General features: G+C 49.7%; 3 protein-coding genes and 1 long non-coding RNA gene across 6 annotated transcripts; 2 read left to right on the top strand and 2 right to left on the bottom strand.

Moving 5' to 3' along the window:
• The first annotated feature begins 536 nt into the window (after window positions 1-536).
• LOC128079043 (cytochrome P450 2K1-like) lies at window positions 537-6,436 on the top strand. The gene is made up of 9 exons (XM_052679914.1): window positions 537-734; window positions 2,140-2,302; window positions 2,469-2,618; window positions 3,000-3,160; window positions 3,665-3,838; window positions 4,344-4,485; window positions 5,047-5,234; window positions 5,717-5,858; window positions 6,249-6,436. Exons 1-9 carry the CDS (start codon window positions 537-539, stop codon window positions 6,434-6,436), a joined length of 1,506 nt encoding a protein of 501 aa, XP_052535874.1.
• Window positions 5,217-12,518, bottom strand: LOC128079048 (uncharacterized). Its single transcript, XR_008205955.1, has 3 exons — window positions 12,389-12,518; window positions 6,151-6,426; window positions 5,217-5,522 (listed from the first exon to the last, which is right to left on the bottom strand). It is a non-coding gene; the product is annotated as an uncharacterized LOC128079048 (long non-coding RNA).
• On the top strand, window positions 10,004-18,178 carry LOC128079034 (cytochrome P450 2W1-like). 2 transcript variants are annotated; one of them, XM_052679883.1, is made up of 9 exons: window positions 10,004-10,945; window positions 12,400-12,562; window positions 13,759-13,908; window positions 13,982-14,139; window positions 14,432-14,605; window positions 15,343-15,484; window positions 15,614-15,798; window positions 16,428-16,569; window positions 16,836-18,178. In XM_052679883.1, exons 1-9 carry the CDS (start codon window positions 10,748-10,750, stop codon window positions 17,024-17,026), a joined length of 1,503 nt encoding a protein of 500 aa, XP_052535843.1. In that variant the 5' UTR covers window positions 10,004-10,747; the 3' UTR covers window positions 17,027-18,178. The 2 variants fall into 2 exon arrangements, with proteins under 2 accessions (XP_052535843.1, XP_052535844.1); XM_052679884.1 differs by lacking the exon at window positions 10,004-10,945 and having other exon boundaries at window positions 12,395-12,467.
• Window positions 14,757-24,741, bottom strand: LOC128079033 (cytochrome P450 2W1). Of its 2 annotated transcripts, XM_052679880.1 has the most exons (9): window positions 24,494-24,740; window positions 23,497-23,659; window positions 22,167-22,316; window positions 21,916-22,073; window positions 21,286-21,456; window positions 21,030-21,171; window positions 20,530-20,714; window positions 20,116-20,257; window positions 19,180-19,654 (listed from the first exon to the last, which is right to left on the bottom strand). In XM_052679880.1, the coding sequence occupies exons 1-9, from the start codon at window positions 24,677-24,679 to the stop codon at window positions 19,434-19,436; spliced, it is 1,518 nt and encodes a 505-aa protein (XP_052535840.1). In that variant the 5' UTR covers window positions 24,680-24,740; the 3' UTR covers window positions 19,180-19,433. The 2 variants fall into 2 exon arrangements, with proteins under 2 accessions (XP_052535842.1, XP_052535840.1); XM_052679882.1 differs by lacking the exons at window positions 19,180-19,654; window positions 20,116-20,257 and adding an exon at window positions 14,757-15,524 and having other exon boundaries at window positions 24,494-24,741.
• Window positions 24,742-27,455: the final 2,714 nt, after the last annotated feature.

Raw genomic sequence — 27,455 nt, 5'->3', positions numbered from 1 at the left:
TTTACCAACTAGGGGGACCAACACCTTTCTGCAAGCCTGAAGTCAGCACATCATGTCAGCTCTGTCCCATCTACTTGGTTCGCTTTCTGTTCTCCAGGGACTTCCCTGCCAGCTGCCCCCAGCCATTACTGAGGGCCTTCCCTCCTACGTTCTGCTTCTCTCATTGGCTGTGCAGTGCTCCAGCCAAGTCCCTGCACCAGGACAGCCATGGGAGGACCCAGCACAGCCCTTCCTTCTGCACCAGAAATCACATGGACCGCAACATGCACATAACACTGGAAAACAAACACCTTGCTCTCTGTTCTTGTAGATGAAATAGGAGATTCAGATTAAGTTAATCCAATTTTCTGAATAAAATAGGTTGCTTTTTTGGCAGGTAAAAATGTACACGTGGTCCAAATGGAAGTAAACAAGACCTGAGAGCCCTTTTTTCTGTGCAAAGCCACTTTCCCACAAAGTGTGCTCAGGTGATGACAGAAGGGCTATAAAGGAAGCCCCAGGGTGCTCATACCCACATTCTGGTTTCTGATCCAGCCATGGCAGTAACAAGCTTGCTGCAGTGCGTGGCCATCAGCTCGCTGCTCTATCTGGCAGCAGCGCTGGCCATTCTCCTTTACTTCACCACCAGCTGGAAGAAGAGAGTTTGCAATTTGCCTCCCGGGCCACAGCCTCTTCCTCTGATTGGAAACTTGAATGTGGTGGACCTGAAAAAGCCATTCCAGTCGCTGACAGAGGTAGGCTGGGAACAAGCAGGTAGGGGGAAAGTGTGCAATTCCCAAAGCAAAGAATGCAGCTAGGGAAATGGAGACAGAATTGTGTGCTGACAATGGGGAGATCCAGTCCTGCTACGCTCACCTGGGCAGACACAACAAGAGGACCTTGCAGGTGCTCAAATTCTGCAGTTAGTGATGGAAGAAGGACTTTTGGCCTCAAAATGCAGCTTTCCTACAGCACTCACACAGTGTCCATCAGCCTTGACTGATGATTCCCTCAGGCTTGTGCAGAGCAGTTTCCATGGCCGTACCACAGGTATGCCCATAGGAAAAGTCACCTGTTTCTGGCAGTCCTGGGGGATCCCATGATACAGATGTCTCTTGAAGGCACCAGATTCACTTTCCCTAAGCTGCCATCCAGCTTTAGGCTGTCAGATGTGCTGCATCCAATCCTTGTGCTGCTGAGTAAAACCAGGGCTGACACCAAGAAGTCCTAATGAGAAGAAATAACCAAAGGCAGGCCAGGAGGTGGCTGTGATGCCCTGCCCCAGACCTGCTGCATGCCTGTTCGCTGCTAGGGAGGCATGAACCAGCGCTCATGTTATCTCCCAAGCTGTCAAATGGTCATTTGATGAAAACAAATTTAATTTGTCTGGTGTAATAACAGGAGCTGCTTCTAATCTGAAATTCAATTTTCGGCATGCATCTAATGCATAGCAAATGGTAATTCAGGCACATCAGAAACAAGGAGACATTTGGAGCGGACAGCTCGCAGTGTTTAAACTAAAGCTAAAATACCAAGTGAGTGATTTGATTGTCAAAGCCACTCTTCTCTGTGACAGATGATTCATATTTAATTTCCTATAAAAGCCCAGTGCTCCTGTGACATTATCTACAAGGGAATGCTTCCTGGTTAGGCTGAAGTTTCTGGTGGCCAGCAAATAACTTTGCTATGACTGCAACACTACCCACCTTGCAATAATTAGGGACAAGTGCTATCCTGAAAGAGTTATTGTCTAGCTTTGTTTTTGTAGTGCTTGTGGCTTCAGCCCCAAAGTGGTGCGCACACCCGCTTGCCTCAGGTCAGTGGTATTAAAATAAACAGCCGCCTGCTACAGCATTTGCAAACAGCCTCCACACAGTAGTATTGCTATGCTGGCCTGTTGCTGCAGAGCACCACAGGAATGCAGTGCTTTTTTTATTGACTGCTCATCTGATAGGAGCAGCGATAGCAGACACCTTGTTGTGCAAACAGGGTGCAAGGAGAGATGCTGGCAGTGATAGCCGTTGCTCAGCAGTTACAGTACAGCAGCACCTGGAGACCTGGAGTAGGGTGGGAGGGTTGCTGTGGGCTGGAAGCTAGCGAGGGAGGCAGTGTTTGGACCCAGCTCTGGTTTGGAATGAATGTATTTATTCACTGTGACAGCTCTCCAAGCTATATGGCAATGTCTTCACCGTGCATTTCGGACCCAGGAAAGCTGTGGTGCTGGCTGGCTACGAAACCATCAAGGATGCCCTCTTAAATCATGCTGAAGAATTTGGAGAGAGAGCAGAAATACCCATATTTAGGAAAATGACACGAGGAAATGGTAAACAGCTTTTTTGTCATTGGTTTTTGTAGTTGATCTGAAGAGACAGCAAAGAACATCATCTTATGCCTGCCTTTTGTCTGTACCATCATGCAGAGTAGCTCTGTAACAAGGCCTTACATTTACTAACCACAGGTAGCATAAGGATTTGACACTTTCATTTTAGGCATAGCATTCAGCCACGGAGAGTTATGGAAAACTATGAGAAGATTCACCTTGTCCACACTGAGAGATTTCGGAATGGGAAGGAGAACGATTGAGGTCCAAATCCTCGAGGAACTGAATTCTCTAATTAAATATTTTGAATCTTATCAAGGTGAGTGTCAAGAATTTCATCCAGAGACAGAAAACGTGTCTAGCAGAACAATAAAGATTCACAAAAGTTTAACACTGAGTGAGTGGTATCTGATGGTTAAAGTTCAGCATGTGCGTAGGTAGGTTATTAAATGGAGGCCTAAAGACATTGAAACCAGATTCCCTACTGCATTCTGGGTGGTAAAATAGTTTTTTTCTGAGGGAGCTTGGGACCACATTTCCCCAAAACCTGACCAAATCTCTGTCCTTTTCCCATGCCTTGAATGTGGCATTTTGCACAGCATTCCCTGATAATATCTAAGGCCAGCCAGCTGCTCCCCTGCATCACAGGGCAAAATGGGCATCATCCCATCATCATTTGTTTGCATTGCCTGAACTACAGGGAAACCATTTGACACGAAGATGATCCTCAACAATGCTGTATCCAACGTCATCTGCTCTATTCTGTTTGGAGAGAGGTTTGAATATGATGATCCAGCATTTCTCACTTTGCTGAAGCTGTTAAATGAGAATACCAAGCTGCTGGGCTCTCCGATGGTGCTGGTAAGGGCTTGATTTTAAGTCTTAGCTTTTAGGGGCATGTCTGATTGATGGTGTTTGTCCTCGTGGCTTCCCACACCTTGCTTCTCGAGGGGAGAACAAGAACACCACCAGCAGCCTGTGCTGGACACACTGCAGCTCTGTATCCACAGCACATAGATTCCCTGGCCCCTGGGCTCCTTCTCTGCTGCTTATCAGTAAGAGAAAGAAAAACAACCTTCACCAAAGGAACTAATTCACTCCCTTTCAAGAGGAGAAGCACAATGCATCTCTCACATCAGAGACTGGCACTAAAATGCCCTCTCAAGCGTGCCTCCAGAACTGAAACTGTTTTGGGGGTCTCCTTGCAGAAGTGTCCACTTCTCATGGAAGGCTGGAGGCAAAACCAGACTTGCTGCAAACACCATGCCTGTATGACACACTGCAGTGCTGAGCTCAGGGCAGCTCACATTTGTGATACCTGTATATGTTCAAAACACCAACTAACAGGCTTCCGTTGCTCCACAGTTGTATAACTTCTACCCATCCCTTGGATTTCTCTTTGGAGCTTCCAAGACCGTGCTACAAAATATCAGGGAGCTGAGTGCTTTCCTCCAGAAACTCTTCAAGGAGCACAAAGAAGAATTTAATGAGAATAACTTAACAGGCTTCGTTGATGCCTTCATGATGAAGCAACAACAGGTACTTCAAAGCTAAGTCTGGGATTCTCTTGGCTCTGGCTCATTATTAGGACTGATCATCTGTCAGGGATGGAGGGTGAGTAAAAACAGAACTGCACTGAGCAGAACATGTTGAAGCTCATCCTCATGATGAGCAGTGCTGTATCATCCCATCACTCCATCACTCTGCTGGAACTGCTGGTTGGGGTTGTGCTGAAATTAGCTGCCACCCAACACATGTAGGGAAAAGACTATTCACAACCTCCCTGCAAGAATAATGTGGTGGCAAACCTCACTGCAGTAACTGAGTTCTTATAGACCCAGTATCAGGATTTGGAGGCTGGATATACACAAATTCTATACAGTGTAAGTCCTAATATTAAAACCTTCTATTGCCTTCTAAATATTTTGTTTCCCACAGCATGTCAATCACAAAAACCTAAGATGCAGACAAAGATGGTGGCAATGTAGTCACTACTGGTATCACTTGCTACAGAACTTACAGCTGTTGCCTGTTTGTTTTGAAGGAGTCAAAGAAACCCCACAGTATGTTCCACAATGAAAGCCTGCTGTTTTCAACCCTGGATCTCTTTGCTGCTGGGACTGAGACTACTTCTACAACCATGCGCTGGGGTCTCCTTCTGATGATGAAATACCCAGAAATTCAGAGTAAGGCTGAGAATTCCTCTTGTATGATATTCTGTTGCATGCATAAGGCTCGGATTATGGAAGGGAGTGGAACTCATTCAGCACTATTTAGGGTAATTATTGTGAGTTCTCTGAGAGAGATAACAACCACTGACTTTACACAGGGGTTTTATTCAGATGGATTGCAATAAAGCAGCCCAGCCTGGTGGGAGAGGCCGAGAGGCAGCCTGAAGGGACAGGAGGTCTCCCACCGTTGTTCTCCTGCAGGCTATCAGCATATGTCACTAAAGGTTTCCCATCTCCTGGGGAGCTGCTCCCGATCTGGTTTCCATTGAAGGCCATGGGGTAACAAAGGTGTGCAGTCAGAGCCAGGCATGGGACGTCCTGTCGTGCTCCATTCAAGCTCCCGTGGCTCGAGAGTAAAACTGAAAGAACCACACCATGCCCTGCCTTACCACCCCCTCCTGTTCTTCCCAACCGCCCCCCAAAGTTTTCCCTTTTCTTCATCATGGCCAAACTGAAGGCTACTTCAGTTGTAAGATGAGAGGAGTATCAACTTCTTAATCCTTTCCTCCCCACAAGGAAAAATTCAGGAAGAAATGAACCAGGTGATTGAGCCGGGGGAGATGCCGAAGCTGGAGGACCGGAAAAGGATGCCTTACACAGAGGCCGTGATACACGAAGTACAAAGATTCGCCAACATCGTCCCGATGGGGGTGTCACGATCGACACCTACAGATGTGAATTTCCAAGGTTATGTGATTCCTAAGGTGAGCTCTGGGACCAGCAGCTTACACTGCACCAATTCATTACCGTGTTATCTAAAGCTGATAAGAAATATCTACATATCTAGAGACGCCTTGATGCTCGGTTTAATCCACCGTGTAATTCTTTGACTTGGATGCAGAACAATTGTTAAAAACATGTGGTGATTGTAGAATGTTGCAGCCACTTGAATCCAGAATAACCAGACTTTAATGAAGTCACATTGGTTTGATTCTATTATGCCCAAAGTGAAATCTATACTTCAGTAGACTTCTCCAAAGATCTGTCTGAATCTGCAAGAATTCTTTCATGGTGCAAAAGCAGAGCAGCAACTACTGATAACAGGCAAAGCCACAGTGGGGCCAGGAAGCATCCTCTGGTTCTGTTTGCCACGGCTCAGTCTCATTTGTTTCTTCACATGGGAAAAAAAAGAAAGCTATCCCAGCTTCCTTCTGCTCCAAACAGCTGCTTCTTTGATCCCTTGCAGGGTACAGAGATTATACCGCTGCTGACCTCTGCTCTAAATGACGAGCTGCACTGGAAAACCCCGCATCAGTTCAACCCTTCCCACTTCCTGGATGCTGATGGGAACTTTGCTAGGAGAGAGGCATTTATTCCATTCTCCATAGGTGAGAGGGGTAATTTGTGCCCGTCCTGGGGCTAGGCTAACAGCACCGTGCCCACTGACCCCAGGGAAGTATGTAAGTGAAGGACACTGATAAGGCAGGATAAGAGGTTTCTGGACATTGGTCCTGTCCACCACTGCTACAACCTGCTGCTCCTTGGGAGATCTGGCAGACGCTTATTTACCCCCAGGCACTGGATGATCTCACACACCCGCAGGCTTCCAGGCAACTTGACACTAAGTCAGCAGTACCCCCCTCCCCAGTATACAGAGAAAAGAAAGGAAAAGCTTCCTACCTCAGCTGCACAGACTGCGTGTCCAGTTTAGAAGGTCTCAGATGCCATCACCAACAGTTCCACTGCTTAACATTTACTTCTCTCCTGCTTGTTTTCAGGACGAAGGGCTTGTGTTGGAGAAGGCCTGGCCAAAATGGAGCTGTTCCTCTTCTTCGCAGGCTTGCTCCGCAAATTTGTTTTCCAGCCCCCTCCAGGGGTGAACAAAGCAGAGCTGGATCTCACTGCTGACGTCGGCTTCACCCTGAACCCCATGCCTCACCTGGTCTGTGCTGTGCCCTGCAAGTGATCAGACAACATGGAGGTTGTGTAGTGGGCACTTCAAGCTTGAATGCCAGTCTAGCTACAGGGGGAAAAGCTGTCTGCCTGAGCTTTAGGGAAAGGGCACTGGGTTCTGCTGTTTGTCTTTTGTTCGTATGATCCTTTCCAGGAGATCTTGTACCCTCTGTACGATGCAAACCCTTCAGTCACCTCTGAGCACTGCTCCCACGTTCAGCACGACCCACCCCTGAATACCAGAGATGCAGTTTTCAGGGCTATTTCAAAGAATGACTTAGTTTTGAGCCTCCTCTACAAACAACTCACCTGGGGCTCTCCACTGAGAGCCTCTATGGGGAGTTTCTCAGCCTGAATCCCAACTGTATAGCAGAGCTGGTTATCGATGGCCCAGCTGGAGACAACAGACCCTTAGAAGTCTCCCTGAGATGACTGTTGAGCTGAGCCTTGGACTGAGCTGCCATTGTGCAGCACAGCCTTATCTTTATCACAGCGTCGCAGACACTCGGGTGTGACACGGGCTGATGCCAAGAGCCAGGCATGGGTCACTTATCAGGAAATTGCTAAGTGCTTTGGAAAGTGAGCTCACTCCGATTGCACTGGATGTTTCATACTGAAGAGCCTATTTACTAGGGGGCCAGCCTCACAGTAAGGAAGGCATTTCTCCCATTCCCTTGCCCCTCCTGGCTTTGACTCGTGTCCAGTCACACTCTAGAACAGCTCTGACCCTACACTGGCAGAAACTAAGCAGCCACAGAAAGTGAGTGGTTTCTGAACCAGCACACGTGATGCTGCACACAAGCCTGAGGCAGTGCTGTGGTCACCTGCATGGGAATGGTGTTACAAACACAGAGCTGAAAATGCTCACACTGCCAGCAAAAACCCTGCAGTGCTGACACAATCCATAGGATTTTTCCCATAGCCACTAAAAACTGTAAAACTGGAAAGAGAGGTGGGCAAGAGCTTACTACCCAGCCTATTACTGTGCCATGAGCTTGGTGCATGGGGTCTGTGCACAGAGCTGGTGTCAGCAAAGAGGGAAGCCTTCCTAGGGCAGCTGCTTGGTTAGAACAGTTAATGATTATCTTCTGGAGCAGCCATTATGTGTAGGAACAAGGAGCTGTGCTGCAGAAGGAAGGTGGGAAACCTGAATGATGGTGCGGGGAAGAGAGGAGGCTTCGTCTGTTAACACAGGCAGGAAACCAGATGAGGGTTAGAGAGTGGTGAGTCACTGAAGATGCTTTGTGTTGCTTTGGAAGCACGAAATGCAAGTCAGGATGGAAAGAAAAAAGGGAGAGACTGACAGTTACAGAGATTGAGGGGGTGGCTGGGGCAAGTCTAGCACAAAATGTTGCATCTAAACCTGATCTGTGCTACAAGTGGAAGGAAAGAAAGGAGCAAGAGAGTACGAAGAGATGACAAAGCAGTCACTCTTTGTTCAGCCAAGGCTCTGACTCTTTGCAGCTTTAGTTCACAACTAAGGGCAGCACTCTGATAGCTGTGCTTTGTCCCAGTATTGCACTTGAGCGTTCCCTGTGCTTGTACTGGGGCTGCACTTTCACTTGTGCTGTGCCTTGAGGCCAGCTCCAGCTTCCCATCCAGCTCAAGGAATCTGCTGAACAAGCTGTGTAACAAGAATGCCTTTGCTGCTACGCTTGCTTACATTCATTTTGCTGCTGCTTTGTTTGCAGTCTAACTACTGCAAGTTTGACCTTAGCTCCTACTTAACAAATAAATATTTTGCTCTGTTGCTGTTTATCTATGCGGCATTGCAGGATAAAGTAGATTTAGGGTCAAACTGATAAAGCTGGGCTGCACCTCCTTTTGTACGCCCACAGGAGCGCAGGGATCCCTGGGCAACACGCGGCCAGAACATGTTTAACAATACAAAGTGTGAGCAATGCCCCGAGCCACAAACAGCTCCAAGGAAACCAGGCTGTTTCTAGAAAGTCGCAACCATAAAGGCTTCTTCACTGCTTCAATCGTCCCTTCAAAAGTGTCTCTTTTCCTAAGCATTTGCACAGTCCACAAGTTGATGCCATTTATAAGGGAAGAATTTTCAGAGCTGATTATCTGGTGAATTGGAGTCCTCCCAGACCTACGAGATGCTGAAGATGCCATGCCAGGCGTTTTCTTGCGTTGGTCCCAAGGATACAGACAAGTAGTTGAGGTGTCTTTGAGTTCTGGCTATCATATTTCTAAAAGGATTTACTTGCAGAGAATTTAGGATAGGAGGAAGTGAAAACAGTGATGGAGAAGAAAAACCCTCCACATGGACACTGGCACGAAAGATGTGTCTGTTTGCCTTAACGAGGAGATGGAGAAGGGAGGAAGGAAGGGCAGGCCCACGCAGTGTCCCAGAGGTGATTGGAGTCATCTGCTGCCGTCAACCTTTCCTCATCGCAGAGGGAAAATAGAAAATTAAAGTGAATGGCAACACATTTAAGCTAATAAAGGAAACAGATTTTTTCTGCCCGTTAAAAACTCAAACAGCGCAGAAAGGATACAGCTCCGTGTTCTTCAAGGTAAACGCCAGGTAGGGAAGGAATACGAAGGCTCACCTGGAGCCCGCGCGGTGCCGCTGCGTGGCAGGGCTCTGTGCTGGGATCTGTGCTGGGTGCCGGGCAGGGCAGCACGTAGCAGCGTGGCTCCGGAGCAGAACACGTACCAGACGGGTTGTTGAGACAGGAATTTCTTGTCATCACAACAGCTTGACTTACCTTTGTCATCTTAATGCATTGCACTCAGAGCTTGGTAGGTTTAAGAAAACCCGACGCGCTCCCCCCCCCTCCTGGCCTTTCAGACATAATTTAAATCTCTCTCCGAAAGGCTTTTTTTCTTATTTTGGCGGCTCCCAGGGCAGGATGACATACCAGGAGCACGGCAGTGGCACGTAGCTCTCCGGTCAGAGCACACAGGAGCACACGCAGAGCACAGCGCTGTGCCCCCGCTCTGCACCCTGTGCCACCCCGGCCCCGCTCTCCTGCTTCGCACCCCTGCTGCTCTGTGCTGGCTGCAGCAGGGCTGAGTCACACAAGGCACGCTCTAAAGAAAACCGTCGCCTCCAGCCCATTTCTTGGAAACTAATAAAAAAATCCCAGAAATGTTGCAACACATTCGCTGCTTCTGCCGCACCGCCACATCTCTGCAGCACCAGGGCTGCCCCAGGAGCACGCTGTGCCCCCTGCACACCAGGCCTGCTGCCTTCACAGCCCTCTTTGCTCTCACAGTGCTGAGGACACACTGCCGAATAACATCCCCTCCACAATCAAAGCTTTGGATAAAAGGAGCTTTGTGCTTCCTGATCGCATCACGACAGACCTTTCTTCCCTGAGCAAATGTATTCCATGGACGGTTTATTTCCAGCATCGCTCTGACAGCCACGGCTCAGTCTGACAGACGTCAGTCCCTTCTGCAGGGGATGGGAACCTCCAGGAGGAACGCATGCTCCAGGTGTTTCATACCTTTGACTCACAATAGTTCCATTCTCCATCATGCTCAGGTTCTGCAGCTCTCCAGCTCAGCGAGCTTCATTAACTTCATTAATTTATCCCCTCTGTCTCTTAGAAGCTGCTCTTTCCAAATGAGGAACCCCCCAGCAACTTCAGATCCAATTTTGCCTTCCCATTTAATTTACACACAATCCACTCACGATCACTTGACCTGTGCTAATTTTCCATGGCCAGCTCCTACATGTCCTGCACACCTCAGAAGTCTGCAATCCCATCCCCTCTGGGCACTCCGCAGCCACTCTGTGAGCTCAACGGGCTGCAGCACCCCGGGATACAGGGCCATTACCATCATTAACAACCTTTGATCTCCACTTGACACAGACCAAGTCAAAGCCTTCCCTAACCGCTTCTCTCCTTAGCAGCCCCAACATCCCAAGCCCCATCCAAACCCAAAGCTGGGGGTTTCCTATAGCGCTCAGAGGAACCTTTCCATTCCCCCGTGTCAGCAGCGTTCGGAGGGTCACAGCACTGCCAGTGAGGGACCTGGAGGTCTCGGGCGGAGGAGGCAATAGAGGAATGCCAAGCACCTTTTCCCATGTATATGTTCTTGCACACACATGCATGGGTTTGTAATTTGAAACTCTCTTTACTTCTGGACAGGCTTTGCAAACTGCTTAGACCACATTCTCTGAGGTGTTTAAAGAGGGTGGAGTATGCAGTATTTATTTAGGTACTCTACAAACCTTAATAAGAATCGAGTGCTTGTAGCGATCGCAGAGAACAAACAGAGAGCCAGCTGGCAGGAGCCGAGCGCTGCCGCTGCGCTTTGATTGCTTCTAACACCAAAAACCAGAGTAGTACTTAAAAAAAAAATGGCTTTCTTAATTTCTTTTATCTCCGATCCTGTGTTAATGGGTCTGCTGTGTGCAGCAGTGCTGTTAGCTGCACTCTATTTTTCAACCGGCTCTAAAAACGCAGCGTTTAAATTGCCTCCTGGTCCAACTCCTCTTCCGATCATTGGTAACCTGCACTTGGTGGACATCAGAAGGCAAGATAAGTCACTAATGAAGGTAGGACAAAAAACCCAAACCTGGATCCTCGTGCATTTTAAAGCTGCCTGGGCTATATCAGTGCTGATTTTTTGTCTTTTTGAATTTGAACTCGATAGTAAAGGTGTGGAAACTGCTTTATAATATTTTCTTTCTGGTCTTCTTCAAGCCAATGTCTGTGTTGGTGCAGTGTCATTTATGAGCAATCAACCGTTAAGAAAAACACCTCTGGGTAATATGAGATTTCTCCATGTAATTGCGATGATGTACATGAAGTCTGCAGCACTTGTGGGACTTTAAATATTAATTTGACAGCTCTGACACCCAGAAAATGCGGACAGCATTAGGAAAGAACTAGCGTGAATGGAAACCACTTCCCTCCCTGCGTTCTAGAGAAGCGGTGGGGGAATGTCGTGATGCAGAGACCCCAAATCCAGATGTCCCACTGCAAAGCCTATTTCCCTCGGAATGAAAGGGATTTGCATTAAAATCCAGATAGCAGCAGAAGGGCGGGATGGGAAGACTGAGCTGAGGAACCAGAAAGGAGAAGCCTGGAAGCTCTTCCATTGGTTTGCAATCAGAACGGCTTACTCCACTCATGCTGGAACCGTATGATGGTGCCAGGCACAGCTGGCACAGCCAGCACTGCGGATCGCTCCCTCCTCGAGTGGGGCTCCATCGCTCCAGTGCTGGCTGAATGCAGGCAGCTGCCGGGTGTGCAGTTGGGCTGAGGCTGCATTGCTGCTCTGCCTTTTGGGCAGTGCAGCTCTGGGGCAGCTCACCCAGTGTGCTGGGCACAGGTTTGCCTTCAAACTGAGTTTCTGACTGACCTCTGCGTGCTCTCACTGCCTGCTCCATTGTATTTACAGTCACCTATATTTGATTTTAATTTGGGATTAATCCAGAGGGGTTATCCCTGTTCCTCACCCCACAGATTAACACCAAAGCAGTGTCTGCATTGCAGTATAGCTGGCTGGGCACACTGGTGGGGTGCTGCTGGGCAGGTCGGGATGCACTCTTTCCTCTGCGTGGGCTGAGGCTGCACCATGTGGGCTGAGGCTGTGCATGCAGCTGGGCAGCACCTGGGGCCGCTCACTGCCCTCCTTCAGCCATTGCAGACCCTTCTCTGCAGCTGTTGTTGCTCCAATCCCTTGATCTAGCAGGAGCAGGAGCACGGGAGAGGAGCAAGGTCTGTCCCATATAACAGCCACTATTTGCACTATTCTGGTCTTTCTCTGGTTGGCCAACCTGCACCGCCATCTGAAGTCCAATGTAACTCCACATGTTGCACTTATGTTTTTTTTCACTTTCTCCTTAACAAAGAGATCAGATTAGCAATGCACTGACAGGGGGTGGGCAATAAACCTGAGCACCCCTCCGCTCACCCATGCAGAGCATCCCACGCTCAGCCCCGGGGAGTGCTGACTGAGGGACTTTCCCTCATTGCTGACCATCACAGCTTACCTCTCTTTCAGCTTGCGGAAGAATACGGCCCGGTCTTCACCCTCCATTTTGGCTTCCAGAAAGTTGTGGTCCTGACCGGGTACGAAGTTGTGCGGGAGGCGCTTGTGAACTACACAGAGGAGTTTGTAGACAGACCATCCATCCCAATATTTGACCAAATTCAGAATGGAAACGGTACTAGAGCAATGAGGGGGGGTGGGAGGGACGGTGCCGCTCAGTGCCAGTGTGGCGCTGCTCCCAGCAGCCCAGCTTTGAAAAGCTCCTTGGATCCTCCCTACACCGATGGCATTCCCTCACTTTCATGCAATGCATTTCCACTGTCATTATGTTTTGGTCGTGCACTTGCAGTCAACCCTTATCCTCTCGTTGGAGGGTGAGGAGTGGGGTTTTTAAAAGCACAGGTTTGCCCTTTCATCCCGATGCCTGGCATCCATTATTGGATACAGTCAGTCCCCAGCATCTTGTCTCCCTCCACCAAAGCTCTCAGGTTGGATGTGTATTCTGTTCAGCAATGGGCTGAGGCTGGAAATTCTTTCCCCAGACATCCCTGTGGTTTTCCCAAGGACATCAGAGGACATCCTGCCTTGTTCCTCCGGCCAGGCTCTGGTGTGAGCAGCCAAAAGGCAGCCCTGTATGACGGTCACAGGCCAGAGTTGGGATTACAATTAGAAATTAAATTACCCAGCCACAATATCAAAAGACGAATTTGTCACTACACAGGGAAAAGGGATTGATGGGGGAAAAGCATCATTCAGAGCTAATTTACACATAAAATATCCCTGTGGGAGGCTGCCAGTATTGCTCTATCAGTCCTTTCTCTGTTATCTTCTCAACCCAAGTCGGAATTGCTCAGAGGTGACCCAAAGCCATAAATTCACACAGGCTGTAGGTAGCAAGGGTCACAGATTTTCCGAAGAATCACTTTTTCTCTCCACCCTAAAGTGGGGGTGTTTTTAGTGTTATTGGGAATCTCAAAAACCAGTGGAGCGCTGACTGGGATCGAGGAGGGTGAATCATCCCATCCCACAAAGATAAAAGATCTTTATGATCGGAATAGAACAAAGAGGGAAGCTTCAAAGAGACAAGGCTGTTGCTTGAGGCCCCACCTTGCAACCAAACAGGGTCAGAGAGTTTGCACGGCTGACTCAGACCGGCTCCCCCCCAGCTGTGGGTCTGACAGCCCTCCCCCCACCCCACGGCCAGCAGGCTCAGTGTGACCAGGAGAGCTGAGCTGAGAGGGTGCGGGGCCGGGGCACAGAGAAATGGGGGACCCCAGTTCCCCAAAGCCACGGGAACTGGGCGGCAGAAGCTTGGGGAGCTCCCTCCTCGCCCGGCCCCATAACTCGCTTGGTGTGCTGTGCCTGCCCCAGGTGTGTTCTTCTCCATCGGCGACCTGTGGAGAACAACGCGCAGGTTCACCGTCTCCAGCATGCGCAACCTCGGCATGGGGAAGCAGATGATGGAGGGGAAGGTTTGTGAGGAGCTTCACTTCCTCATTGAGAAGATCAAATCCTTCAAAGGTGAGCCGGAGCCCACCGGGGTGCTCTGCAGCATCCACGTCCCTCTGACGCTGCTCTCCTCCTCCCATTGCAGGGGAACCTTTCAGCCTGAGGTCCTTCAGCATCGCTCCGATCAACATCACCTTCCTCATGCTCTTTGGGGACAGGTTTGACTATAAGGACCCAACATTTCTCACTCTCCTAAGACTCATAGATGAAGTTATGGTTCTTCTGGGATCTCCATACTTGAATGTAAGTAACCTGTCCAATGGTTAGCATTTTTTCCTGACCAGTCTGTCGCTGGTGGAGAGGCAGTTTCCACTGAACAGTAAAAAAGCTTAAAAGTGAGTTGTACTGCATAAAGGCTAAAACGTTGCAAAGCCCATCCGTGTGAAAATGAGCCTGAGCCCTACAGAACTCCCTGGGATGCACAGATATTACTACAGACAAAACTCACCTCATCTGTCGTGCCTTAGGAAGAAGCCATTTCAGCATGTTGATTCTCCTGCACACCTAACGCTTCTTTTTTTTTATTTCTTATTAGTATTTCAATTTCTACCCATTCCTTGGATTTCTTTTCAAAACTCACAAGATTTTGCTAAAGAAAATAGAAGATGTGCGTGCTATTATAAGGCAATACATGAAGGCAAGCAGGGAAGATATCAATGAGAACAGTGTGAGGAGCTACACTGATGCATTGGTATTCAAGCAGCACGAGGTATGGGTCTGCTTGGGCTCTGCTGGCTGTTTGTGATGTCTCCTTTGGCTTTTCTAGCTAAAAGAGTTGTGGATCTGGATTTCAGTCCTATCATGTAACCCTACTGAAATTAATGCTATTGTTCTAGTGGCACTGAAATCAGATTCCAGTCTTGTATGGTTGGTGTACTTTACTGCAGGGATTTTTCTATCAAAGTTGAGATGTGGAAGCCATTCTCTCAATCCATCCCCCAAACAGCAGTGCTAATAATGTGACATGAAGTCCTTGTTTGTAGTAGAAAATGCATGAACTCACATGCAAGCTGACTGTGCTTTTCTTTGTATGACAACAAATCAATTAATCACCGATACTGTTGCTCCAAGATGAATGATACACTTAAAGAACTGGAATGATAAATGGTCAGTACATCTGCGAGCCTAGCCCTGCATCTTACTTCAGTAGAGACTGCAATTTCACACATCAGTTGATTTCATTCCACACAAAGTATTTACGCTCTGAATCTTTTCTTCTTTCCCACTGGATCTGGGCCAACGTGAGGCATTAGTCTTCTTCCCATCACTGTGGAGGAAGGTTCAGTGCAGACTGCTACGGCCCAGGAGAAGTGATATCAGGCCATTTACCACACTGTTCTCAAACACACGATCATACCCAACAGCCTTCTGGGTTACAGAGCATTTCCCAAACTTGCTGAATACTAACACTATTTTAAGAGCTTTCTCACACTTGTTCTTTTCAAGGAGAAAAACAAGAAAGACAGCCTCTTCCATGATGACAACTTAATTGCATCCATACTTGACCTGGTCATGGCGGGCACAGAGACCACGGCCACCACGCTGCAGTGGGCCATCCTGCTGATGATGAAGTACCCTGAGATCCAAAGTGAGCTCCTGGTGTTTTAAGATTCCTCTTCCTCCAGACCCTGGAAAAACACATATTTTACCAAAATCAAATCTGCAGGGGGAGTTGATTTCCTCGCTGGGATACATCCCCGTTCTTTGTTCCTTCCAGAAAAGGTGCAGGAGGAGATTGGAAGAACTGTCAAAGCTGGCAGCTGGGCCACGTACGAGGACCGCAAGAAGATGCCATTCACAAACGCAGTGATCCACGAAGTGCAGAGGTTCATCACCCTCCTGCCCCACGTTCCCCGCTGCACTGCTGTGGACACCCACTTCAGGGGATACTTCCTTCCCAAGGTGGGTACGGCCCAGCCCAGGGCACACGGCGCTCCTCTTGTTGCCAGTGGCACTGCAGGCAGCTTCTTTAGAGGGACAAATGTCCAGAATTACCCCAGAAGAGTTCCTTCCTTTCCAATGACTGTGCTGAGCCCAGAGAGACCGGTACTGGGGAACTCGATTCAGGCCCTCATGCTCAGCACTTCCACACTCCAAGAGTGACCCTGGTTAACCTCTGATGCCATCTGCCCAGTGAAGTATTTGCCTGGGAATGCTCAGGATCTGACCCTCTGCCTCAGGTCCTCACCGTGCCACGTGGCATTTGGCTTCAGTGCTTGGCACGGCTGGGAAAATCTCCCTGTTGGTGGAGGGGATGAAATCCTCAGGGTCTCCGCCTGCCCCACTCGAAGCAATAACAAAACCACGTCACAAAATAAAGCAACACAGAGCAATAAATCCTGCCTTTCTGCCCAGCCAAGAATCTTCCTGGCACAGCAATATTTAGAGTTGGAGTGAGACGTTTTGGTAAACCCACTGTAGACAGGAGCTCCTCCTCATCCCCAGCCCCTTCCCCACACCCCTCACCCAGGACCCTTGGTGCTGCACCACAGGCACCCCTGGGCCTTGCTATTTCTTGTGTCTTCTCCCAGGGCATAATTGTCATCCCATCGCTCACCTCGGTGCTGCTGGATAAGACGCAGTGGGAGACACCACACCAGTTCAACCCCAACCACTTCCTTGATGCTGAAGGGAATTTTGTCAAGAGGGAGGCTTTCCTGCCCTTCTCCACAGGTACCCAAAGGCCTCGGCCACACCGAGGGGTCCTCATGGCTAATTACTGCCTCTCATTTGGATAACAAGCTCAACAGCTGGCTCCCAAAGATCCAGCTGGGGAAAGGACTTTTCTAGGAAGAAGGACAGCCCTGTGGTCGGGGGGGTGGTAGGGCACTGGCAAAGCAACATTTAGAGTTGGAGTGAGACATTTTGGTAAACCCCCTGTGACAGGACTTCTCCAGCTTGATACTGCCGTCAAGTAAGCACGCTGCTTCCATCCGCAGGGCGAAGGAACTGCATCGGAGAAAGCCTCGCCAAGATGGAGCTGTTTGTCTTCTTTGTCGGGCTGCTGCAGACATTCACTTTCCAACCTCAGCCGGGAGTTTCAGAGGCTGACCTGGACCTGACCGTCCCCGAAACGACTTTCACATTAAGGCCTCGGCCCCAGGCGACCCGTGCCGTCCCGCGCGAATAGGCAGCGCTGCTGCGGGGCGGCCAGGCGGGGCCAACACCAAGGCCCATCTCAGCTGTGCTAGGGCTCATCGCCCCGTCCCAACGTGCCACGCTCTGTCGTATTTCCCTCCCGCTGTCTCTGTCCACTCCCACCCCTACATCTCCCCATAGGTCGCTGACCTGCTCTTTGCTCCCTTGCTGTGGGGAATGCAGGCAGATCAATGAGAAAGCACAATCCTGGTGACCCTCCCAGAGAGGGACACCGAGCAGCTGAAGGACCAGGGGGTGTGTGTCCATGACATGTAGGTGTGACATGCACACTTCAACGCCAAAGAAGTAAGGCTCACAACACTGCAGAAATCTGCCCAAAATTCCCACTCAAGACACACCAACGTTCACTGGGAGCTGAAATACGCTGTAGGTGCTTCTTGAGCCAAGCTCTCCTATTAGCCAGAGCTTCCAGCAAAATCCCACCGGGGCAGGCAGCCAAGACAAGCACTGAGAGTGCAAAACCACCCATCCACGGGCTGTGGGGATGAAGTTCTTCCTCCTTGAAACACAGTCCTGAAAGACACCTTAAAGTCTGCAAGCCTGTCTAGATAGCTAAGAGTTGCCGCCACCACGTTCAACACTGTTCCACAGTCTGAATGGAAGAGGATCTACATTTATAAGTTTGCAGTTAACATTCATACCAGCAAGTGACCATAAAAGGCTAATGATACAGGAAAATAAACCAGACTCATTTCTAGTTTTATGGATGTCTGTCTTTTCTGACCTGGTTAAAATAGGAGCAAACGCATTCCCTCTCTCAGGAACTCCTGGGCAATCAGTGCAGTTTGGAACAGTTTGGCCATTGGAACCAACCATGCAATTTCTTTGCAAGTGGAGCCTTGTATGCATGCAAACACTCATGCAAGGAGAATTTGGATCAGACCAAGTTGTCATTATTTTCTTTTTCTGTCTGCTGCCCCAGTCCATAGCGCTCTTATCAGCCATCACGTTCTGCAATCTCAATCCAGTTGATGTACAGCTCAGGATATTTTCCATCCAAATAGCTGCCTGTGAATCGCTGTTCTCCATATGCATTATCTTATCGTGTGCTTTATCACATTGTTTATATCTTTCCCTTTACGGGAACCCAATAAAGTTTTAATTCTCCCACGTTTTCATTACATCAGATGTTTCTGCCACCAAGCTTTGTACTTTGCAGAAAAGCAAACGCCATGGAGTTGAACCTGAGCCCAGAGTGCCAATAACACAATTGGTTCAACTCGTACCCCACGGCTGAGAGGTTCTGCATGCCCTGATCCTATCACAAATGGCTCAGCTGGAGAGCCTCCATATCAGCACACTGGTTTCCCCGGGGCTCTGCTGTCCAAGGGACGACGGCCAGGTGCCAGAATAGCAGCAACTTGTGCAACGAGCACTGCCCCTCTATTTGCAGCCCCTTTGCACGCTGGCCAGAGCAACAACCATCACGCAGATGATCTCTATTTCCCTTTTGCCACGAGATGGCACCACGATCCCTCCGAGTCACTGCAGTTCTCACTGGGCCAGAATGCCCTGTCAGCCACAGCCAGGGCTCCGTGCTGGGATCACCTCGCAGCTTTATGAACCCCCAGTCCAACTGCACTCACCTGGGAGCGGGGATAGGAGCAAAGAGATGTGCACTATTTATTCACCATTAACCTGGAAGAATCAGGTGGTGTGCAGGTAATGGGAGCTGCCCTCCTCCCACCCTACAGCAGACAGCCCCTTTCCATGGGGTTCACCTGTGCAAACTCTTTGAAGGGCATTGGCTCAGCCCACCCCCCATTGCAGACCTGTCAAATCCTTCTGGTCCCTACTCTGCATTTCAGACCAAGGAAGAAGTGAGCTGCTGGAAATGAGAGGCCTGTTGTCATCAGTAGTGAAGGGGTGTGATGAGATCCCTCAGAGTACAGGAACCTAAAAGGTCACGGTTTGGTATTGGGGTTGAAAATCAAAAGACTGGAAAGTATAGGAAGGACATCCAGTGGACATGGTGCAGGTATCTGGGAGTACTTCATCACAGCAGGTACAGTAAGGAATGGGAGAAGAGCACGGATGCGAGAATGAGACAACCTGTATCTAATGTCACTCTCCAAATGAAGGAACAAACCGCCCATGAGAAACATTCTCTCAGAAGCTGAGAACTGGGAACATTTCCTTTCGCTGTGCATTTAATGTGTGAAACAGTGATGGTTCTGTCACTCCCCGTCATGCGTTGGGTGCTATTCCCAGCTCACCTCAGGCCCAGCTCTCCTCTGCTTCATACAAAACCATTTGCTCAGCACATTTTAAGCACAGCGCCAGTAATTGAAAGGCTTTGGGTAAGAATTGCTGCTAAATACTGCATAGTGAGATCTGGTTTTTTCCTGTGTGCATCTGCTGGGCTCCGCAGCGAGCAGCTACATGGGATGCTGTGCACTCTGAGGCTGGGGCTCCCGGCGCAGCACAGCACAGGCACACTGCGGGGACGGCCGCATGGTGAACCCGGCCTCTGCTGCCATGTTCAGCTCTGATTCCTTCACCCCGGGGGGAGGCTTAAAGGTGAACTTCTGCATCAAGCCCGTGAAGAAGATGAAGAGCTCCACAGTGGCAAGGCTTTCTCCAATGCAGTTTCTCCGCCCTGCGATGCCAAGAGCACAGCGGTTTGTGGGCTGGCAGTTTCCTTGAGAACTCTTCCCTACCACTCAGTGGCAACAGTGTGAGGGACAGAACAGGCTGCAGAACTGCAGACATAGTGGGTTGATGATCAGCAGCCATTGCCACTGGTCTGCCATACGTATTTGAGCAAGGCTGCTTCACTCCAAGCCTGCAAGGCATTGGTTTGGGACAACCTAGAAACCATTCTTCCTAAGGGAGAGAGAAGGCAGAACTCCTGCTTGAGTTTTCTACATCCCAGAGGTGTCTTTAAACCCTGGGGCCTGGTGTGCTTCTCACTGAGGACTGAATTTTGCAATTCACTGAAACCCAGAGTGAATGTTGCTACAGCATCCCCACTGCTGACCTGTGCTGCTCCTGCCAGAGCTCACAGCCCAACACCTGCCTGCACACTCAGCCCTGTGCCAGCCCAAACCCTTCTGTTACCTGTGGAGAAGGGCAGGAACGCTTTCTTCTTTACAAAGTTCCCATCTGCATCAAGGAAGTGGTTGGGGTTGAATTCATCCGGCGTCTCCCATTGAGTTTTATCCAGCAGCACCGAGGAGAGCAGAGGAATCACTGTTGTTCCCTACAACACAGCCGTGTTCAGCTGAAGGCCATCCAGGCATACAAACCCTTTGGGCCTTCAAGCAAACTTCCAGAGAAGCGATTTCTAGGCTTGTACGTGATCAAGTGATACTGGTTATTACATACTGCCTTTGCTGGAATTATTGACTAACCTACAACTACGTCACTTTGTGCTGTTACTGAGCTCTGAGCAGAAGCCCACACTCCAAATCTGCCCGCGGCGTTTTGCCCCGTGTGCCACCGCCTGCTTTTGGGCTGCAGAGCAGCATGTACCTTGGGGATGAAATAGCCTTTAAAATGGGTGTCAGCAGAGGTGCAGCGCGGAACGTGTGGCAGAAGGGTGACAAATCTCTGCACCTCGTGGATGACCGCGTTGGTGAAGGGCATGCTTTTCCGGTCCTCAAAGGTAGGCAGGCAGCCAGGGCCAAGAACGCGCTCAATCTCTGCACGCACCTTTTCTGTGGTCAAAGGAAAGGCATCGAGTGAGGAAATCGTCTCCAAACCCTGACCCATGGTGACTGCTGGCTGAACCCCTCCGGGATGCAATGAAGATATGCAGCCCTTGGCAGTAGGTGAGAGAAAGCCCTCGGATCCCTCAGTCCTGAAGGGCAGCATACAAAGCTTGGACAGAGATGGACACACGGCGGGCACTCAGATTTTGGATGCCCTGGAGAGAAGCTATGGGGCTTTTGCAGGTGAGCAGCATTTATGAAGTCACTGCAGAGTGCTTTAACTCCCTGTGTAAGAGAAGTGAGCCCACAAAGGTGTCTCACTTTGAATCTCGGGGTACTTCATCATCAGCAGGACGGCCCACTGCAGGGTGGTGGATGTGGTTTCAGTGCCAGCCATGAGCAAGTCAAGAGCAGAGGCCAACACATTTGCATCGTGAAAAATGGTATTGCTTTTGTTATCCTCCTGTAGGGAAATAAACAGAAAAAGGCAGCGCTGTCAGCATGGGAAGACAGAACGTTGCAGCAGTGTGGCTCTGCACAAGATGCCACATCAGTGGCCACTGTAATGCTGAAATACCTCTTGTTTGAAGACCAGAGCATCAATGTAGCTCATCAGACTGTTTCCATTAATATTTGCTTTGCTTTCCTGGATATGTTTCTTTAGGATCACACACACCTCTTCTACTTTTTTCAGTATCATCTTGTGAGGTTTGAGAAGAAATCCAAGAAATGGGTAGAAATTAAATAGCTAAAAAAAGAGGGAAAATAACATGGGGGGAAAAAAAAACCTTCTGTAAAAGACTGCAAAACTTAAGGATCATATGTGAGACATCAGTTGGGTGAGGAACCAAATGACATGGTATGAGAGTCTCTCTTTCTGGCTAACTAAACAAATGTAGTGTATAAAAATGTCTCCTACGAAAAATTCTTTACAGAAATGAATGGGAGCTATCAGAGTTGTCTAGACACAGCCTATAAACATGAATTAAAAGAACACAATTAAGGGAAAGTGATAGTGAACTCATGAAACAATGAAATTACATTTTTAAAGAGGTAATAAAGCAAAAAGATAAAGCATGAAGCTCTAGCAAAGAAAACTCCAAATGTTTAGCAAGCCAAATACGTTTCTTTTGAAACTATTAGAGCATCATTTTTGATTTTCCCATGCATTATAAATCAATTACACTCAGCATGGGGGGTGACTTACGTGCAGGAACGGGGAGCCAAGAAGGAGCATAACTTCATCAATGAGTCGTAGCAGAGTGACAAACGTTGGGTCTGCGTAGTCAAACCTTCTCCCAAATAGGATAGCAAAGGTGATGTTGGTGGGGGCTGCGTTCAAAAGCCGAAGTCGGAATGGCCCACCTGGAAATGGCCCAAATCACCTGCATTTGTCTTCCAGAGCAACCCTGAGATCTTTGCAGTGGCTCTGTAAAGTAATAAAACAGCCCAGCTCACCTTGGAAGGATTTGATCAGCTCAGTGAGAAACTGCAGCTCCTCGAGCATCCTTTCTTCTGCAAGCCGCTTCCCCATGCCCAGCTCCCGCATAGCTGCCAAGGTGAACCTCCTTGTTGTCTTCCAGAGCTCTTGGGAAGAGAAGAACACACCTACGGAGGGATGGATGGTGTGGCTGCACAGCTGCTGTGGGGTTTGCTCGGTACACAGGGGCTCTGTGACATGCAGGGCCGGGTGCTGGGGGAGGGCTGCCCCAGGAGAGCCCAGCCCCACGCAGGTTCCACAGGGCAGGAAGCAAACTGCTGTTCACACCTCTGGGTTTTGCCTATTTATAGCTTTGTCCCTTCGCAGCCACACACAGCAAAATCTCTACGTGTGGTATTTGTCTCAGGCTGACTTGTTTTCCTCCAGGAAAACAACGCAGCTGTTTCAGAGAGCAAGGCTCGGAGCAGACGACACTGCTCTGTCCATGTCATGAACGGGACAAACAATTTCCCCGTTGCAGTTTTAGAGGATGAACTTTCTTCTGTGCAAGGGGACGAGGAGGGCTGGCAGGGAGGTACCACAGCTTACAGCTGGGAAATCTCCCCAGCTGGCCCTTAGGTGATGCCAAAAGCTCTCCTGTTTGGCAGAGACCAGCACAGCAGGCAGCCCTGGTGCCACTGTGGTGCTCCCTGCCCAGCTGGCTCCAGGGCTGAGCACGGTCTACATCTTCACACAGTGCACCCCTCCTCACTCTGGGCCTCACTTTTAAAAACAAGATGAAAAAACCCCACACGCTGTATGCATTATATACATATTAGGTCATCAAATCTTTTCCTTTCAGCCCTGGATTATTCCCTTCACTGTTTTTCAATGTCTCGTCTTGGGCAGTGTATTACTTCTTAACATGCAATGCAGAAATATGCCAGAAATCTGTTTACAGAAGTAATTGTTTGAGGTACAAACAGCTCGTGCTATTGCACTCCTGCCAGTTCTTGCAGTCTTTATCATGAGTCATGCATGATCCAGGCTCTGTCTGAACTGCCAGTAACTGCAGAAGAGAGATTGCATAAGGACATCAGCCTTCATGTGAAAAATAATTTCCTTCCTTCTGCACTGCAGCAGAACCCTGGAAATGTGACCCAAGTACCGCAAAAAGCAAAAAAAAAAACAAGGATAAGGCAAATAGGAAGGTGCTCACAGCTGCTGTTCTGCAGAAAGCAAACTGCCTCAATCCCTCCCCGTGTAGCCACCGATGGGCTCAAGACTCCTAAATGTGATTGAAATTGATAGAACACGTCTGGAAAACAGCAGAGTGAGCGTTCCCTGATCTGTGCAAGGCACCGGTACCATTTCCATGCTGGATGTGATGGAAGATGGGGATAGCAGGTCTGTCTGCAAACACATCCGCTGTGTTCAGAAGGGCATCCTTCACCGCCTCGTAGCCGCTCAGCACCACCGCCTGCTGCATCCCCAGGTGGACAGTGAACACGGGCCCATATTTCTCCGAAATCTGCAAGGAGAGGAAAAACCAGTGGTCAGCAGTAGCACTACGTCCTGCTCTGCTGATGAGGTCGTTGAAGTTGGAGAAGACCTCTAAGATCACCAGGCACAACCCCAACCCACCCCCACCACGACACCAAACCACATCCCTCAGTGCCACATCTCTGTGGTTCTGGAACGCCTCCATGCTGGTGGCCCCACCGTTCCCTGGCAGCAGTGCCAGTGCTGCACCATTCCTTTTGGAGACATTTTTCCTCCTGTCCAACCTGTCCCTCCCCTGGTGCAGCTTGAGGCCACGTGGAGCCAGGAGTTGGACTTGGTGATTCTCCTGGGTCTCTTCTAGCTCAGGACATCCTACCCTACCCATGTTTTTCCAAGTCCAAGCCACTCATGGTTTTAAATTATTTCCCCTACATCCTTTCTTCAGGCTGTGCTACACTAACTCCCTTCTAGAAAACCAGCATGACGAGCAAGACATACAAGCTATTTTGGCAACTACAACTAAGCATCCGCCTTTCAATTTGGCCATGTGGACACTCAAATATTTTGGAGTATTTCACAGCATAAAGATGCCAAAGTTTACGTTCATCCACCCAAACTGATGCAGATACTCATAGCCTTCACTGTGTGGGCAGCTCTTACATACCGACAGCCCACCAAACTCTGCAGAGTTGGGGTTGAACAGTTTCCTTCATCATCCGGAAAGCTTTGCATTTAGTTAATTAAATCACATTGTAAAACCCCAGCATTTGGCACGGAGCAGTTATCTCAGAACTGCCATTGGAGGGAGAAGTGCAGCCATTCCCCCCCCAGGGCCCCAGGCAGCACGTGTGCTTGCTCCTACCTTCATCAGGGACCTGTCCTGCCTCCTGATGTCCAGCAGGTGCAGGTTGCCAATGATGGGCAGAGGAAACGGGCCGGGAGGTAAATTTAAAGCTGATCTTTTAAAACCTTTTACAACACAGAGGAGTGCAGCGATGAAAAGCGCAGCGCAGAGCCAACAGGTGAGCAGGGGCACCAGGGCAGCCATGCTGGCGGAGCCTGGCCTTCTGCACTCTGCTGAGAGTTGTTGATTAGGACACTCACACTGTATTTATTGAGAGTATTTGATGCCAGGGCTGCTGCTGGGCTTTGCACAATCCTCCCCTCCACGCCCCTACCTCACAAAATTGGGAATTTTTGTCTGTGAAAGGCAAAGTCCAAACACAGCTCGGGGAGGTGTGGGTTCCCACGCCATGGAGCTGACTGGGTTCACTGCAATTCTTCTACCTGCAATAATTTGCCCAGAACCTGAGCGACCCACGCCTGTTTCACAATTAAGCAGTAATCATGAAATCTCTCTTTATATTCCCTCTCTTCATCTCTTCCATCTTTTCATCCAACCTCATCTGTGGACACCAGCAGTTCTTCACCATGCACTTTTGACAGCTTACAAATGCCAATTCCAAATCATCCTTCACAGCCAGCACCCACCCTGCAGCACAGCACAGCACAGCACAGGTGCACCAGGTCCTGCAGTGCACTGATTTGCTACAGGGGATGCATGAAGCTGCACACAGCCCCTTCCAGCTGCTCCCCCCTCCAGCGAAGCATTTTCTCCCATAAAGAAAAACAGAACCAGGCAATCTGCAAAAGATTCGGGATGCACTTGTTAGCTCCCTCTGCAGATTTGGAGCTCTGTTCCTTATCTCTTCCAATTTACTGAATCTGGGCTGTCCTAAAGCTCTACCTATAGAGGCCTCCTTCCCTTGCAGCCCTGCAGCACACCTTGTGCCATCACATCACACAGCCACATGCAGTTCCTCTGCTCTGCTTCGGGCTTCCAGTCCCTTTCCCAGCCACACTCAGGGAATTTAGGGCTGGGGGCTGCCCAGCACCACCAGGTCCATCCCTGTGCAGAGACCCCCCCAGTTGCAAGGGATTGCAGACACAGATGGTGTTCCTTGCTGCTTGGAGCAGACATTGGTGAAAAATGAATTCCGCACCGCAAACCCCAGAGCCGTGGTTAAATTCCATGCGTCCTGCTTTTATGAGTGGGGTGCACTTCTTCCTGCGGCTGCGGAGTGTCACCTGGTGCCACTTCCCCTCTTTACCCACCAAAAGGGACACAAGACCCGTGTGTCTTGCAGAGCTGCTGCGTGGCTGCGTGCCAGGCCTGCTGCTCCCACTGACTGCAGTGAGAGCTGCCAGACAGAGGAGGCCAAGCACGGCTCCCACCCCGCGGTGCTCCCTCCCAAACCCGCCCTCATTACACACAACAGCCTTTTCCTGCGGTGAGAGCAGGAGACCGGGAGTCTGGAGAAGTGCTGCGTGTCCCCGTGGGGACAAGAGCTGTCTGTGCAGCTCTGGGCAGAGCGCTGGGAGCAGAGGGCTCTGCTGTGAGGGCAGCCCTGTGCTGCAGCTCCCCTGGGGCTGACCCAGCATTGCTACTATCATTGCTGGAAGGTCTTTGGGGCTTCGTGTAAAGGCAGAGGTGTAGGAGCTGCACCTCCTCACACTGTGACACAGAACCACGTGGAGCCCAGCACTGGGTCCCAGCCCAGCAGAGGAATAGGGGTTACTCATTACCTCCTAGGTGAAGCAAGCCATGGAGGGGGCAAAGCTGGGCACAGATAACAGCATCTTGGATGGAATGCAAAAACGCATTCCCATGAGATTTAAGGTTAAAAATTAAAATGAAAATTAATCTTTATCTAGGAGTAAACGAACCTTTTGAAAAGTCAAACCTCCCTGGGTCAAGCAGGGTCACGCAGCACAGGAGAGTCACAGGAAAAGAAGCCCTTACCCGGAGTGCCAACCACCCACCGGCCTGGGAAAGGAAGTCTTTACCCTGGTGTTTGCAAAGCATTTGGAGGCTGAGCCCTTCCCAATTAACTGCTGTCTGACAGAGGACCAGAGCCAGCAGCTGAGCTCTCCTGCCTCAGCCCTGGGGCCAGTGAGGGGCAGTGGGGCTCAACGGCCCCATTTTGGGGGTGTCACACTGTAACTGCACAGCAAGGGGCAGGGGAACAACTCACTGCTTGAGCCCCGAGCAGTAGCACTAACACAGAGCCTCTCTGGGCACCCCGCACCACTGTCTCACTGCCTGTATCATAAAAAACTTTATCCTCGTATCCAAATCTAAATCTGCCTTCTTTCAGTGTGAAAACATTTCCCCTTTGTCCTGTGACACAGAACCACCACAGAGCACATCCCCTTCCCTCCTGCAGCCCTTTCAGTACCGTACACAAACATGACACACAGACACAGGGCTACAATACCAGCAGAACGCAGCCCTGACCACGGCCCTGCGAGCATGGAGGCAACCAGCTGCCCTTCCTTCAGAAGGAGATTGCCCCCAAACTGCTCCTCTGAGAGCCTTTAACATGGACTCTATTTGATGACTCAGTGCTGCGTTTCCAAACGCTATTCCTCCCGTGCAGTTTGCTCTGCCTGTTTGGTTGGGTGGCATCCACACACTGCTTTTACTTTTTGATCCTGCTGCTTGTTTACGACATGGAGGAGCAGTGTGGGAATAGAACAAAGCGAGCACAAACCCAAAGGCAACCCAAAGACCATCGATGGCACTGCCGGCCCCTCGGCTCTGTTCTGCTGCACATCTCACTTGTGTCTGACTCACCACCACCCTCCAATACCTACTAGTTAAAATGCCAGCCTGCTCCCAAGCTGCCAACCTTGAGCCTGTGGCATGCTGTGAGAGGGAACATTTTGGGGAACACAAAGGCCTATTGATGGCCATCACCACCGCATCCCTCCGGGCTTCCTTAAACACAGCAGTGGCAGTACTGCCCTACTGAATGCTGCTG

Source organism: Tympanuchus pallidicinctus, unplaced genomic scaffold, assembly GCF_026119805.1.
Source record: "Tympanuchus pallidicinctus isolate F22 unplaced genomic scaffold, pur_lepc_1.0 scaffold18, whole genome shotgun sequence".
NCBI lineage: Eukaryota > Metazoa > Chordata > Aves > Galliformes > Phasianidae > Tympanuchus > Tympanuchus pallidicinctus.
The sequence above is the reverse complement of the archived record's forward strand: the minus strand, read 5'-3'. Positions and strand labels throughout refer to the sequence as shown.